The sequence below is a fragment of the Phyllobates terribilis genome, unplaced genomic scaffold (assembly GCF_046119375.1).
Source record: "Phyllobates terribilis strain yellow unplaced genomic scaffold, ASM4611937v1 Scaffold_2__4_contigs__length_985480577, whole genome shotgun sequence".
In the NCBI taxonomy this organism is placed as follows: Eukaryota; Metazoa; Chordata; class Amphibia; order Anura; family Dendrobatidae; genus Phyllobates; species Phyllobates terribilis.
Window position 1 is genome coordinate 949,035,223 of NW_027362762.1, and position 16,214 is coordinate 949,051,436.

At 52.3% G+C, this 16,214-nt stretch overlaps 1 protein-coding gene across 2 annotated transcripts in view; it reads right to left on the reverse strand.

Annotated features, from left to right (window-relative positions):
- The window catches only part of LOC141239390 (B- and T-lymphocyte attenuator-like), a 51,646-nt gene extending 35,679 nt beyond the window's left edge, over positions 1–15,967 (reverse strand). For both annotated transcript variants that reach the window (XM_073668534.1, XM_073668533.1), the window contains exon 1: positions 15,884–15,967. In XM_073668534.1, coding sequence (XP_073524635.1) covers positions 15,884–15,959 — 76 coding nt within the window. In that variant the 5' untranslated portion in view covers positions 15,960–15,967. The remainder of the gene's footprint in view (positions 1–15,883) is intronic.
- Positions 15,968–16,214: the final 247 nt, after the last annotated feature.

The window sequence follows — 16,214 nt, forward strand, 5'->3', positions numbered from 1 at the left end:
TCCCACAGGAGACCATCCACAACCTCATCAGGAGCATGCCCAGGCGTTGTAGGGAGGTCATACAGGTACGTGGAGGCCACACACAATACTCAGCCTCATCAGGAGCATGCCCAAGCATTGTAGGGAGGTCATACAGGCACGTGGAGGCCACACACAATGCTCAGCCTCATCAGGAGCATGCCCAGGTGTTGTAGGGAGGTCATACAGGCACGTGGAGGGCACACACAATACTCAGCCTCATCAGGAGCATGCCCAAGCGTTGTAGGGAGGTCATACAGGCACGTGGAGGCCACACACAATACTCAGCCTCATCAGGAGCATGCCCAGGTGTTGTAGGGAGGTCATACAGGCACGTGGAGGCCACACACAATACTGAGCCTCATTTTGACTTGTTTTAAGGACATTACATCAAAGTTGGATCAGCCTGTAGTATTTTTTTCCACTTTAATTTTGGGGGTGACTCCAAATCCAGGCCTCCATTGGTTAATAAATGTGATTTCCATTGATGATTTTTGTGTGATTTTGTTGTCAGCACATTCAACTTTGTACAGAACAAAGTATTCAATGAGAAGATTTCATTCATTCAGATCTAGGATGTGTTAATTGAATGTTCCCTTTATTTTTTTGAGCAGTGTATAATGTATTAACCTTTGTGGTTAAGTATAGAAATTATGCACCTCATTATTGTAATTGATTTGCAATGGATGTGTAGCACCCTGAGGACTCGGCTGCTACAGGGGTATTGCACCTCACTCCAGAGGTGTGGTATTCCACTCCCGGGTAAGGATGGAGTGTGGGACTGAGCTCAGTAGGCTGCATGCACTACATACATCCCATTTCCGGGGGACAGAACTACGGTACTCCCACCAAGTAAATGTGCAGGTACGACAGCGTCTGTCCCTGGCTGGAGTGGGAGGGGGGGTGGAACATCCCAGTAGTGTAGGGGCAGATAGGGGGAGTACTCTGGGTAAAGCTAGGAGCCCATTGGGTGCTGGTCACCTGGGCTCACACATAGAGGGAGTATATATGGTGGGCACCATCTTAGGACAGGGTCAGTCAGTCAGTCTGAGGAGAAGCTGAAGGAGAGTTCAGCCAGGAGGGCTGACTAGGAGCTGTGGCTCCCGCTGGGCCCAGCTCCAGGGCCAGGCTTGTAGTGGAGAGGAAGAAGGAAGGCCCAGAGACGCAGAAAAGAGGGAACCCTAAGATCCCAGAATTAAGCCAAAAGGGTGAAGGGTTGGCAGAAGAGGGCACCGGATCCCAAGCTGGCGGAGGCAAAAGTAACCCTTAACCAGGAACCGGAGGTCGTGGTCAAGTTTTGCCACGACCCTCACCACATCCACCAGGAAGGTACACCAAGAGTAGGGTCAGGAAAGCCAGAGAATGTTTTACCGTAGAAGGCCCAAGGGAACCGGACAAAGGTGGATCCCTGGTGGGGACGGCCAGGAGAAAGAGAGTGAGAGGGAAGCTCAGGACCACGCTCCGGAACTGCCTGGGGGTTAGCCGAGTCCCGCACCTGGTGAATGCAGTACGGCTCGGGTCACTCCCGGCCGAAGTGACTAAAGCAACATCAGTGAGTAAAAACCCTGAAACTGCATCTCACGTCTCTGACTCTCCTTTCTGCACTATCACTACCTTCATCATCCGCACCACCTGCCCTGAGGCCATACCCCTCCCGTTGGGGGTTATACCACCATTGCTGCACACATACTACCGGCCTCAGCGGACTGTTCTGCAGCGGCGGCCTTGTGACCGCAAATCAACGGGTGGCGTAGTCGACACTGAAACAACATCTACCAAGACTGCCACACACTTAGTTTGACCACCCTGGGCACGGACCGGGTCACCGCCACAAGGACTACTACCCCTATCTAGATCCGGCTCCGGGTATCCCTTGAACATGGCCCAGGGGGCGCGTCAACTTTGGCGTAGTCGGCAGGATCACGTGCCCGCCACCACCGGGTACTGCGTGCCTGAAGAAAAGTTTATATGTACCGTAAGAAGAAGTCTCCCGCCAATTCCAGAGGGTCCCCGCCATCGGACGCCATCACGGGTCGTTTCCCGCCCGCCATCTGCAGCTTTTTCCCGCCACCCACGGAGTTTCCCGCCACTGGGAGACGATTCCCGCCATCTGAGAAGATTTCCCGCCCTGGCAGAGCGGACGCCATTATGGGCGTGCCAGAGGGTGGCAAGAGGCCACCTCCCATCGTGGGCGAGGTCCAAGAATGGCGCCAAAAGCGAAGACCGCCCCCACCAGCAGAGATTGCAATGATTGAGATGTCCGTCAGCGTGGGGGGTCTGCACCTGGAACTGACAATCACCAAGTTGCCCCGGGACCACCCTCAGTGTGGGCGGATACAGAACAAAAGAGTGAGGATGGGTGCAGCCTGGAAGAGTCTGGAGAGGTCGCACCCGGAGATGGAGGGAGAGTCAGGCAGCACCGACCCTGTGGTCAGGAGCCTGTTGCAAGTCACCACCCCACAAGACCTGGTGGAGATCCTAGCACAGCTCCCCCGAGACCGGGAGCGTGCACAGACCGCGCTGGAGGGCCTCGCACGGAGGATGGCCCAGGTGCAGCGAGAAACGCTGACTGAGTGGAGTAGGGAGATGTCCCAGCAGGCTGGAACCCGCCAGCGGAGCACGCCACCCGAGACGAGGAGTCTGACCGCCTCTGAGGATGGTGCAGGAGGAATGAAGGCCGGAGACAACGCCGTGGAAGGAGCTGAAGAGACGGAGGCAGGTAAAGGGGACTTCACTACCCCAAGCCTAGAAACCGCGAGCCTGCCCCAGCTCCCCGTCGCAGAGCCCGAAATTCCCCCTACCGTGCCCGTCGCTGCACCGCCACCGCTACAGACTAGGCCTCAAGTAGGCGCCGCGGCCACGCCCCCTGTGACGTCACGCGCCTCAACCCCGAGCGCGGCCAAGCAGGAGACGCCACCGGCCTGGTCGCAAGGTCGAGTGCCCCCGGGCGCCGCCGTCTCCACAGTGCCCTTTACCTTTAGAGCACCACCGGCCTGGTCGCAAGGCCTGGTGAATCCGGGCGCCGCTACTACCACCGCGCCCTCAACCCACAAAGTCCTACCCTTGGGTGAAGACCTGTTCGCCCAGCACACTTGCCCGGATGGGCAGCCCTTTGAGTGGCCACCGGAGTACCTCCATCCCCGACTCCGGAAGGAAAGGCCTCTGTGTGAGCCTCTGATTCCGGCTCCGGCGCCCGCCAAGATCACTCCGCTCCCGTTGGAGGAGGCCCAATTCGAATGGGACCCCACTGGAGAAAACCTCATCGGCTTCACCCACGAGACCCGGGCGGCCGCAGCCCAGCGAGCAGAGTGCTGCCGGCAACAGCTGGAGGTCTTCGACCGGGAACGGCGAGAGAGGCGGGTCCGCGAGGAGCGGCTGCAAGTCCAGAGTGCGGAGCAGAAGAGCCGGACCAGACGAAACCCCCGTGCAGCCCACGGTCCCCGCGCCACCGGGACCGTAATCAAGTTTCAACTGCAGCCCGGGTGGGGTTTTATCCGGGACCACAGAACCCCCGGCGACGTCTTTGTCACCCGCAGGGACGTCGAGAGCCATCTGCCGGAGGGACACAGAGGTCGTGACCTTTACCTGGGTGACGAGGTCACCTTCACCCGGCATCAGTGTGCCAAAGGTCCATATGCTCTTCATGTGCACCGATTGACCGAGGAAGAGCTACAGTGCAAGGAGGATCAAGAGGACCCGGACGGGTTTGAAGGTTACCCGCAGGAAGGAGCAGGAGGACGCCGTTACTAAAGTACGGTACAGTGAAACTGTAAATAGTTACCCGTAAGGGTACAAGAACTGTTACCTGTAAAGTATAGTCCCCGTTGGGACCAGCAAACTGTTACCCGTGTGTCCCTATCCCTTAACAGGCTGAGGACTGTGAGCAGCCATCCCTTATCCCCACTGGCCGAGGACTGAGAGCGGACATACCTTTGTATATAGTTGCGCTTCCTAAAGCGTCCCCTACTGGTTTTATAAGGAACTGTTTTTGTACTGTTGCACTTTTACCTGGTCACAAGTGCACAGTGGCCAGAAGAACAAGAACATTTTATAAGAAGAGTATTATATCAAAAAGGTCTTATAATATAAGAAGTTACCCGTAATGTTATGTTGCTGATAATGTTTATAATGTTTTATATATTCGTGTATGTTTTGAAAAATTTTGTATGTTTGCATGTTTTGCTCTTTTACAGCCCGAGGACGTGCTGTGATTTACCAGGGGGGAATGTAGCACCCTGAGGACTCGGCTGCTACAGGGGTATTGCACCTCACTCCAGAGGTGTGGTATTCCACTCCCGGGTAAGGATGGAGTGTGGGACTGAGCTCAGTAGGCTGCATGTGACGCGCCCCTGGGCCTGCTGTGTCGCGCAGCGTCTCGCGCACGGGGGCTTACCCGGAACCGGATCAGATGAGGGTTGTAGTCTCCGAGTGGCGGGGACCCGGTCCGTGCCCAGGGAGTCAAACTCAGTGTGTGGCAGTCTTGATAGATGTTATTTGAGTGTCGACTACGCCACCCGTTGATTTGCAGCTATGGAGCTGCCGCTGCAGGGCAGACCGCTGAGGCCGGTGTAGAATTGTGCAGCGTGATAGTATAACCCCCAACGGGAGGGGTATGGCCTCAGGGCAGCCGACGTGGAAGATGGGGGTAGCAGGAACCACTCAGAGACGGTGCGGTGTAATTCAGGGTCTTTACTGGTAACAACGATAGACCCTCCCGGAGTACTTGCTAGCGAACGGGGCCTGGTCAGTCCTTGAGCAGATGGGATCTCCCCTGGCCAGGCGGAGTTGTAGGCCTCCCAAACTGACTGTACTCTTCTGGCTACCTTGCTAGAAGCGGATATAAGTAGCCCACGTCCCTGAGTGTACCGTGTGGTGCTCACCCGTATGGCCGGTGACTCGGGGCCTTCTAATGGCTTCCGCTCCACGATGGCGGTGCTGGTCCCACGCGTGTGACCGTGCCTTCGGGTTTCTGGGCCTGAGGACCTGAAATCCCCTGCCGGTCGGCTTCTGCTGCTGGGTAAGAGTTAGTCCCCACAGCCTCGGACGCCGGGTCCGGTAAGAAAGCTTCTCAGTCAGGGCGAGCTCTGCAGCTGCCAGCCCCTGACTCGTAGTAGTATTGCTCCCACTGAGCTTCTGCTGTTTCTTCCTATGACTGTTTCTCGTCTCTACTTCTTCTCTACTTACTCACCCTGCCTCAGCCCTAGGTTTTTATAGGGGAAGTTCTTCCCCTCCCAAGACTGGGCAGGAGGTGTGGCATGCACAGGATCCCTGACCAAAGGACCTCCCACCTGCTCTCAGACATAACACTACATTACTGTGGAAACCAGACCCCTGGGGTGCCACATTCCCCCCTAGTGAAATTTAGTACTCCGGGACTAAACATATTTTAGAAAAACATAACAAGGTAAAAACAATAATAATACAATAAGAAAAACATATAAAGATGGTTACGGCATGTCCGTAACCGGGTGCAGTCTTTGAAGAAAAGCAAGGTGTCCATTTCACCAAAACAGGGAGATGTAACCAGGTAGGGGTTTGTCCTGCCCCGAGTCCTTAACAGTCTTTAGTTCGTCCTGGGTTACGCTCCAACTATGTACACGGATTCCCGGTAAATCCACCAAGGACTCCTACAAAGAACTAGAAACACAAAATTATACACAAGCAACAATACACAGGTAAACATAAATAAAACAATTTATACACTTCAAATCCTCCAACGTGCGGGTAACTGGCCCCTAGTGGCCCTAGTGGACCTACGGAGCTGACTGTCTAGTCCTGAACTACAGGGTGTAGGAGCTGTCAAGGGTAAACTGGGCAGCTGTCTACCGGCTCTTTGGCTCACTAGGGATATGGCAGGCTCACTGCAAGCAGATGGTTGATCCTCCTGGTCTGCTGGTGTGGGGTCTTCTGCCTCCTGGACCGGCTGTTCTTCCAGCTCTACCTGTTGCTACGTAGGTGCTTGGGATGCTGGTTGGAGGAAGGTGAGTACGGGTACCACAACTGCACCATTGACTTGAGTCCAAGACCGAGGGAAGTCCCCGAGCACAGTACTAACCATATCTTCCCTTTCCTCTACGGGTCGATGGTCTTCTTGTTCCTCTTCAGGGTTCCTCAGTTGTTCGGGACACTTCTTCAGGTGGTCCCGGGATACAATGGCTGTGGTTTCCCCTCCGTCTTTACTGATGGTACAAACATTCGGGTTCTCGTGGCTTGAGGGCAGTACGGTGTACGGGTCCTTCTCCCACTGGTCGTCCAACTTGTGGAGCCGTCTCTTCCTCTTCAAGACCTGCTCTCCGGGTACCAGGGGAACAGCGGGAGCATACTGGTTGTAAGTTTTCTCTTGTCTTTCCCTAGCCTGACAGAGACTTCGCTCCACGCTCTCCTGTACTCTCCGGTACTGCTGCTGCCTCTCTGTGTCCCAGTCTGCTTCTGGTGAAGTGTCCTCGGGTGTCAGGACTCCCATTTCCAGGTCAACAGGTAACTTACCAGGTCTTGCCCTCATTAGGTAAGCCGGGGTACAGTTGGTGGAACCTACCGGGATGTGGTTGTATAGGTCCACCAGATCGGGCAACTTCTCAGGCCACAGACTACGTTCTTCCAGGGGCAACGTTTTTAGAAGATCCATTACCACCTGGTTCATTTTCTCACAAAGTCCATTAGTTTGCGGATGGTAGGGTGTCGTCCTTATCTTCCGGCAGCCATACAGATTGCAGAATTCCTGGAAGACCTCCGCTTCAAAGGCAGGTCCCTGGTCCGTCAGCACTTGGTCCGGGTACCCGTGTGGACGGCAGAAGTGCTGCTGGAAGGCTCTAGCTGCTGTTTGAGCCGTTAAGTTCTTGACGGGGACGACAACCAAGAACCGGGAGTAATGATCCATGATGGTTAACGCGTAGACGTAGCCACTTCTGCTTGGGGTCAGTTTTACATGATCCAAGGCTACCAGTTCCAACGGTTGCCGGGTGACGATGGACTGCAGGGGAGTCTTCTGGCTGGCACGGTCCTTCCTTCTCAGGTTGCACGGGCCACAGTCTCTGCACCACTTCTCAATGGTTCCCCTCATGCCTACCCAGTGGAATCGCTCGCGCAGCAGGAACTCCAGCTTCTTCCACCCGAAGTGTCCAGCTCCGTCGTGGTATGCCTCCATCACCATGGCTGCGTCTCTTCGTGGCACCACTACTTGCCAGAGTAGTTCATGCGTCCGGGAGTTAACCATTCTGCGGCACAACTTCCCCTTGTAAAGGAACAGTCGACTCTTCTCTGCCCATAGTTGTTTGGCTTCCTCCGGAGCGTCTGGTTCAAGGCAAGCCTCCGGGCGAGTCAGCATCTCCTTCACCAGTCGGACGGCAGGGACGCTGTCTTGCGTTTCCGCCCAGTTGTAGTGAGGTAAGGGGTTCAACGTAGCAGCCTGCTTACTCCTTACCCGGTGGGAATACTGGATAGTCCCATGACGGTGGAACGCAGGGAGTTCAACTTCTTCCAGTCCCTCCGGATCTTCTCCTTCGTCCGGCAGGTTGGGCATCCTGGACAGGGCGTCCACGTTGGTATTGGAGCGTCCGGCCCGGTATTTGATTGTGAACTCGTAGTTGGACAGACGGGCCATCCACCTCTGCTCCAGGGCACCGAGTCTTGCCGTGTCCAGGTGTGTCAACGGGTTGTTATCCGTGTACACGGTGAACCGGGAAGAAGCGAGGTAATGCTTAAAGCGCTCGGTGACTGCCCATACTACGGCCAGGAACTCTAGCTTAAATGAGCTGTAATTCTCGGGGTTCCTTTCGGTGGGTCGCAGTTTTCGGCTGGCGTAGGCGATTACTCGTTCCTTCCCCTGCTGGATCTGGGACAGTACGGCTCCTAGCCCGATGTTACTGGCGTCGGTGTAGAGGATAAAGGGCTGGCTATAATCCGGGTACGCCAGGATTTCGTCCCCCGTGAGGGTCATTTTCAGCTGGCGGAAGGACTCTTCTTCCAGCTCCTCCCATTTGAAGGGCGGCTTCTGGTTCTTGGCCTTCCGGGACTGGCCTATCAGGAGGTCCTGCATAGGTGCTGCCTTTTTGGTGAAACCGGGAATAAACCTTCGGTAGTAGCCTACCAACCCGAGGAAGTGCCGCACTTCTTTTACGCTGGAGGGGCTTGGCCATTCCTTAATTGCGGTGATCTTATCTGGGTCGGGAGCCACTCCGTCAGCGCTCACCACGTGTCCCAGGTACTGCACCTTTGGTTTCAGGAGGTGACACTTGGAGGGTTTCACCTTTAGGCCGTAACTCGCCAGAGCTTCGAACACTTCCGCCAGGTGTTTCAGGTGGTCCTCATACGTCTTGGAATATACGATGACATCGTCCAGGTACAACAGGACCGTCTCGAAGTTTCTGTGGCCCAGACAACACTCCATTAGTCGTTGGAAGGTTCCTGGTGCGTTGCAGAGTCCGAACGGCATGCAGGTGAACTCGCTAAGTCCCATCGGGGTGGTGAATGCGGTCTTCTCCCGGTCCGCCTCTGCTACAGGAACCTGCCAGTACCCGCTAGTGAGATCCAAGGTAGAGAAGAAGTTAGCAGATCTTAAAGCAGCCAATGACTCCTCTATCCTTGGTAAGGGGTACGCATCCTTGTGTGTGATACGGTTGATTTTCCAGTAATCTACACACATCCTCATGGTGTTGTCTTTTTTTCTGACTAAGACTAGTGGAGCTGCCCAGGGGCTACAGCTATCCCTGATCACCCCAGCCTCCTTCATGTCTCTAAGCATCCCCTTGGCGTGTTGGTAGTGGGCAGGGGGTACGGGTCGATACCTCTCTTTTATAGGAGGATGGTCTCCCGTGGGGATGTGGTGTTCTACCCCCTTGACTCGCCCGAAGTCTAACGGGTGTTTACTGAACACTCTCTCGTACTCTTGAACCACCCGATAGACTCCTTGTTTCTGGTGTGCGGGAGTGGAGTCAGTACCCAGATGTAGTTGCTGACACCAGTCCTCCATGTTTTTCTTAGAGCCGTCACCTTCCTCCGGGTGAGATGGAGGCAAGGGTTCCACAGATTGTATAGAATTTTGGTTAATGGTATATAATTTGGCTAGCGTGGCATACCGGGGCAGGTACACTTCCCTCTCCCCGATATTTATTATGCGAACGGGCACCCTCCCATGGCGTACATCAACCACCCCCCGTGCTGTCAAAATGGTGGGCCTACTGTCCGAGTAAACTGGTTCTACCATTGCCTGGTAATCCCTACCTCTCAGACCAATAGCTGCCCGGCACCAAATCATCATTTCACTTTTTGGGGGCATGGCAATAGGAAAAGGGTCACACATTCTTACGCTACCAATCTCACCGCCGGAGAGTTCCACCTGTTGCCGTCGCATCAGTGCCCGGATCTCTTTCTGGAGCACCCGCTGCTCGCCGGAGCCGGCATTCTTGGCAACCTGTTGTAAAAGGAAAATCACCTCTGCAAGACAATTTTCAATTACATTAGTTCCTAGCGTTATCTTTGGGTGACTCTCGTGTTTGTCAATGTCTACAATAATCAGTCCCTGTGCCGCTAGTTCGACTCTACCAATTTTAATGGTCGCCTCTTTAAATCCGATCTGTGGCACGGGCTGACCATTGCTGGCGATGATACTCAAGTCGTCGTCAGGGTAGCGGGTTATATCCGAGTCATTCCAGTACTGCTTGAAGAGCACGTACGGGATGGTGGTGACCTGTGACCCGGTGTCTAGTAGGGCACTCATAGGGATGCCATCCAGTACCACAGGCAAGACTGGACGTCCTCCGACATATTTGTCGCGCCAGTTCGATGGGCCTGGTGATCTTTTTCCTAGGGGTTGGCCCTCTACCCCCAGGTTGTGCCAGTTTAAAGGACAGTACCTTGCCATATGTCCGGGTTGATTGCAGCGGCGGCAGATGGGTCGTCCGTCCTCGTTGTACCGGTCACTGGGTCTTCCTCTGGCCGGTGGGGTCCTCCTTGGTCGACGCCACGGGATGTTCTCCGGTCCGGATGCCAGCTGGATCTTCCCTGGAGTGGAAGCCTGTAAAGACTGCACAGTTCGGGTTAACGCAGCAACGCTTTTAGCTAGCTCTTGGACCTGATGGTGCAGGTCTGGAGCCGGGTCATTGTTCAAAGCCTGCGCATCAGCCCCTACAGGCCCTGCCGACAAGGGCGCCGCCTCCTGGTGGTAAGTGATAGCTGGGCGCCTGTGGGTCACAACGCCATCCGGTGCCGGTTCTCGGAGCACCCGGATGGCTCTGTCCTTGAACTGTGCAAATCCCAGATGAGGGTCCTGTAGGGCCATTGCCCGCAACTGGGTTCGGTGGGCATTGCAATATAAACCCTCTATAAATTGTTCAGTCAACAGCCTGTCCTCGTCTCCCACGCCGTCAGGGTCGGTCTGCTTAACGGCTCTCAGGGCCTCTTGTAGGTTCAGGGCATTGTCCCTTATACTCTCATGGGCCCGCTGTTTGCACCCGTAGAATCTAAGCTTGATCTCGGCTGAGGTGCGGGTATCAAAAGTGTCCCTCAGCCGGGTTAGTATCCCTGCGACAGTCCTCCCCCCAGGTGGCCAGGACTTTACCTCCCTTCGGGCTGCTCCGGTTAATTGGGCCACCAGGATGCTCACTTTTTGCTCTTCTGTGAGGGGGTACACCTGGAAGAGGCTATCCAGCCTTTCTCTAAAGTCCTGCAGGGTATGTGACTCCCCTGAGTACTGGGGTAGCCAGGCTGCCCCCGGGATATAGGGCATGGTGAAAGGCATGACCGCGGCAGCGGTGGCGCTGGCGGGGGTTGAAGCGGTGAAGCTCTCCTCCGTATCCGACATCCTTCTCCCCCCTAGTGGACCGTGGCCTACCTTGCGATGATCCTCTTCCGTAGGCCGCGGCTCCGCAGTGGATCGTCAGGGTTGAGGACCTTCCGTCGCGCTCCGGTGACGTCGGCGTCTGCTGGGCTCCTTCCAGGACCTTACGCAACGTCCGGACGTGAGGCGGGGCTTCAGTTCTCGCGGGCTTTTCGGAGTCCACGCCCCTCTTCTTCCCGCACGGCGTCCTCAAGATGGCGTCCAACGGCGGGAAAACTCCACGGATGGCGGGAAGAAGGCTGAAGATGGCGCCGAATGGCGGGAATCTTCACAGATGGCGGGAAGAAGGCTGAAAATGGCGCCGGATGGCGGGAATCTTCACCGATGGCGGGAAAACTTCACGGATGGTAAGTTTTAAAAGTCTCTTTTTCAGGCACGCAGTACCCGGTGGTTGCGGGCACGAAATCCTGCCGACTACACCAAAGTTGACGCGCCCCTGGGCCTGCTGTGTCGCGCAGCGTCTCGCGCACGGGGGCTTACCCGGAACCGGATCAGATGAGGGTTGTAGTCTCCGAGTGGCGGGGACCCGGTCCGTGCCCAGGGAGTCAAACTCAGTGTGTGGCAGTCTTGATAGATGTTATTTGAGTGTCGACTACGCCACCCGTTGATTTGCAGCTATGGAGCTGCCGCTGCAGGGCAGACCGCTGAGGCCGGTGTAGAATTGTGCAGCGTGATAGTATAACCCCCAACGGGAGGGGTATGGCCTCAGGGCAGCCGACGTGGAAGATGGGGGTAGCAGGAACCACTCAGAGACGGTGCGGTGTAATTCAGGGTCTTTACTGGTAACAACGATAGACCCTCCCGGAGTACTTGCTAGCGAACGGGGCCTGGTCAGTCCTTGAGCAGATGGGATCTCCCCTGGCCAGGCGGAGTTGTAGGCCTCCCAAACTGACTGTACTCTTCTGGCTACCTTGCTAGAAGCGGATATAAGTAGCCCACGTCCCTGAGTGTACCGTGTGGTGCTCACCCGTATGGCCGGTGACTCGGGGCCTTCTAATGGCTTCCGATCCACGATGGCGGTGCTGGTCCCACGCGTGTGACCGTGCCTTCGGGTTTCTGGGCCTGAGGACCTGAAATCCCCTGCCGGTCGGCTTCTGCTGCTGGGTAAGAGTTAGTCCCCACAGCCTCGGATGCCGGGTCCGGTAAGAAAGCTTCTCAGTCAGGGCGAGCTCTGCAGCTGCCAGCCCCTGACTCGTAGTAGTATTGCTCCCACTGAGCTTCTGCTGTTTCTTCCTATGACTGTTTCTCATCTCTACTTCTTCTCTACTTACTCACCCTGCCTCAGCCCTAGGTTTTTATAGGGGAAGTTCTTCCCCTCCCAAGACTGGGCAGGAGGTATGGCATGCACAGGATCCCTGACCAAAGGACCTCCCACCTGCTCTCAGAAATAACACTACATTACTGTGGAAACCAGACCCCTGGGGTGCCACACATGCACTACATACATCCCATTTCCGGGGGACAGAACTACGGTACTCCCACCAAGTAAATGTGCAGGTACGACAGCGTCTGTCCCTGGCTGGAGTGGGAGGGGGGGTGGAACATCCCAGTAGTGTAGGGGCAGATAGGGGGAGTACTCTGGGTAAAGCTAGGAGCCCATTGGGTGCTGGTCACCTGGGCTCACACATAGAGGGAGTATATATGGTGGGCACCATCTTAGGACAGGGTCAGTCAGTCAGTCTGAGGAGAAGCTGAAGGAGAGTTCAGCCAGGAGGGCTGACTAGGAGCTGTGGCTCCGGCTGGGCCCAGCTCCAGGGCCAGGCTTGTAGTGGAGAGGAAGAAGGAAGGCCCAGAGACGCAGAAAAGAGGGAACCCTAAGATCCCAGAATTAAGCCAAAAGGGTGAAGGGTTGGCAGAAGAGGGCACCGGATCCCAAGCTGGCGGAGGCAAAAGTAACCCTTAACCAGGAACCGGAGGTCGTGGTCAAGTTTTGCCACGACCCTCACCACATCCACCAGGAAGGTACACCAAGAGTAGGGTCAGGAAAGCCAGAGAAGGTTTTACCGTAGAAGGCCCAAGGGAACCGGACAAAGGTGGATCCCTGGTGGGGACGGCCAGGAGAAAGAGAGTGAGAGGGAAGCTCAGGACCACGCTCCGGAACTGCCTGGGGGTTAGCCGAGTCCCGCACCTGGTGAATGCAGTACAGCTCGGGTGGTCACTCCCGGCCGAAGTGACTAAAGCAACATCAGTGAGTAAAAACCCTGAAACTGCATCTCACGTCTCTGACTCTCCTTTCTGCACTATCACTACCTCCATCATCCGCACCAGCTGCCCTGAGGCCATACCCCTCCCGTTGGGGGTTATACCACCATTGCTGCACACATACTACCGGCCTCAGCGGACTGTTCTGCAGCGGCGGCCTTGTGACCGCAAATCAACGGGTGGCGTAGTCGACACTGAAACAACATCTACCAAGACTGCCACACACTTAGTTTGACCACCCTGGGCACGGACCGGGTCACCGCCACAAGGACTACTACCCCTATCTAGATCCGGCTCCGGGTATCCCTTGAACATGGCCCAGGGGGCGCGTCAGATGTTCTGATAAATAGTTTGCCTGTTCATTCATACACTGCTTGAGAAAGGTTCAAACTTGGCGCCGAAATCACAATTTATATTTTTTCAAAGAGGAGTGCTGTCTTCAGTTTTCAGTTTTTCTACATTATGCCACAGCTCCACTATCAATATTTGGTCAGTATTTGGTCAGTATTTTTTCTCAGGAGTGGGAGCCAAAACCAGGAGTGGGTGATAAATGCAGAGTTGGTGACTTGTTTCTATTATACCTTTTCTCTGATTGTTCCTCACCTGGTTTTGGCTCCCACTCCTGAGAAAAAATACTGACCAAATACTGACCAAATACTGATAGTGGGGCCGTGGCCATATACTGAGGATTGGCCTGTTTATGGAAGACTTGGCATCCGTTTTTCATATACTGTTTGTTAGTGCTACTTTTTTTCTCTTTTCTATCTATCTACAGTGGTGTGAAAAAGTGTTTGACCCCTTCCTGATTTCGCAAACGCTTGATTTCAGTTGTTGCTGCTAACAGCCCAACCAATTAGGTTTAGGAGACAATCACTTTTTCACACAGGGCCCTGTAGGTTTGGATTTCATTTTCCCTTAATAATAAAGACCTTCATTTAAAAACTGCATTTTGTGGTTACTTGTGTTATCTTTGTCTAATATTTACATTTGTTTTGTCATCTGAAACATTTAAGTGTGACAAACGTAAAAAAAAAAAAAGAAATCAGGAAGCGGGCAAACACTTTATCACACCACTGTATCTATCTATCTATCTATCTATCTATCTATCTATCTATCTATCTATCTATCTATTATATATCTATTATCTATCTATTATCCATCTATCTATTATCTATATCTATTATCTATATATTATCTATATATTATATATCTATTATCTATATATCGATTATCTATCTATATCTATTATCTGTATATTATCTATATATCTATCTATTATATATCTATTATCTATCTATTATCTATGTATTATCTATCTATTATCTATCATCTATTATCTATCATCTATATATCTATCTATTATATATATCTATTATCTATATATTATCTATCTATTATCAATCTATCTATATATTATCTATCTATTATCTATCTCTCGATTTACAGTGGGAAAATAAGTATTTGATACGCTGCTGATTTTGCAAGTTTTCCCACCTACAAAGAATGGAGAGGTCTGTAATTTTTATCGTAGGTCACTTCACCTGCGAGAGACAGAATCTAAAAATAAAAACCAGAAAATCACATTGTATGATTTTTATATAATTATTTAGCATTTTATTGCATGAAATAAGTATTTGATACAATAGAAAAACAGAACTTAATATTTGGTACAGAAACCTTAGTTTGCAATAACAGAGGTCAGATTTTTCCACGGCAAGTGAAGTTGATACCAAAAAGTTCTATTTTGTTCACATCTGACCACATGACCTTCTCCAATGCCATCTCTGGATCATCCAGATGGTCATTGCTGAACTTCATTGCCTGGACATGTGCTGGCGTGGGCAGGGGGACCTTGTATGCCCTCCAGGATTTTAATCTATGACGACGTAGTCCTCCTGTGTAGTTCTGGGTGATTCCTGACCTTTCTCAGAATCATCCTTACCCCACGAGACGAGATCTTGCATGGAGACCCAGATCGAGGAAGATTGACAGTCATCTTGTGTTTCTTCCATTTTCTAATAATTGTGCCAACAGTTGTTGCCTTCTCCATCAAGCTGCTTGCCTATTATCCTGCAGCCCATCATGGCCTTGTGCAGGTCTACAATTTTGTCCCTGGTGTCCTTAGACAGCTCTTTGGTCTTGGTCATGGTGGAGAGGTTGGAGTCTGTGGACAGGTGTAGGAAGGCTTCTTAAAGAAAAACTAACAGGTCTGTGAGAGCCAGAATTCTTGCAGGTTGGTAGGTGATCAAATACTTATTTCATGTAATAAAATGCAATTTAATTATGTATAAATCATGCAATGTGATTTTCTGGATTTATTTTTAGACTCTGTCTCTCACAGGTGAAGTGTACCTACGATAAAAATTACAGACCTCTCCATTCTTTGTAGGTGGGAAAACTTGCAAAATCGTCAGTGTATCAAATAACTTATTTCCCCCACTGTATCTATCTATCTAGATACCCAGTTGACCACCCCAAATTTAAGTCCCATACACAAGCATACCCTTCTTTTATCAGCCCCCGTACATGTGTTATCTATTGTTTGATTATTGTAAGGTTTGTTATTGAAAAATCATCATCTCTATTTCACGTCCTGGCCAGAATAAGAAGTTTCAGGTATAATATGTATTTTCCTCCATTTGTTTAAGATGAACAAATGTAAAAATTGGTGAAGGAGCAAGATTATGATGACATTACCAGTGATAAGGTTTAGTATTGGCAATAACATTTGGGGTCCGTCAACTTTTTAAGACAATGAATTATCACTGACAACCTCAAATTCTTCATCACGTCACTGTATTTTTATCTGTAGTGATAGAGAACACTTACCGAAGGATACAACTCCCGGGTACAAGAGAACCAGACCCATCAGAAAACTTACTGATCGCAGATGCTCCATCTTCATAATGCTGAAGAATTAAAGAAAGAGGAAACTGATATATAAGTTAATTATAGAGCTGAACTTCCTCTTCGGCCACCGTTCTTCTGTCCTGCATGCTCTTTGGTTGTACTCTGTGGTATGGTTACACACTGTACATCAGATATCCGGCTCGCTGTCACATTCTAAAAGTCATGCACAATATCATTTCAAAATATTGTATGTATATATAGGGCCAAGCAAGACGAGGGGAATTTCTGGAATTATTATTATTTATTATTA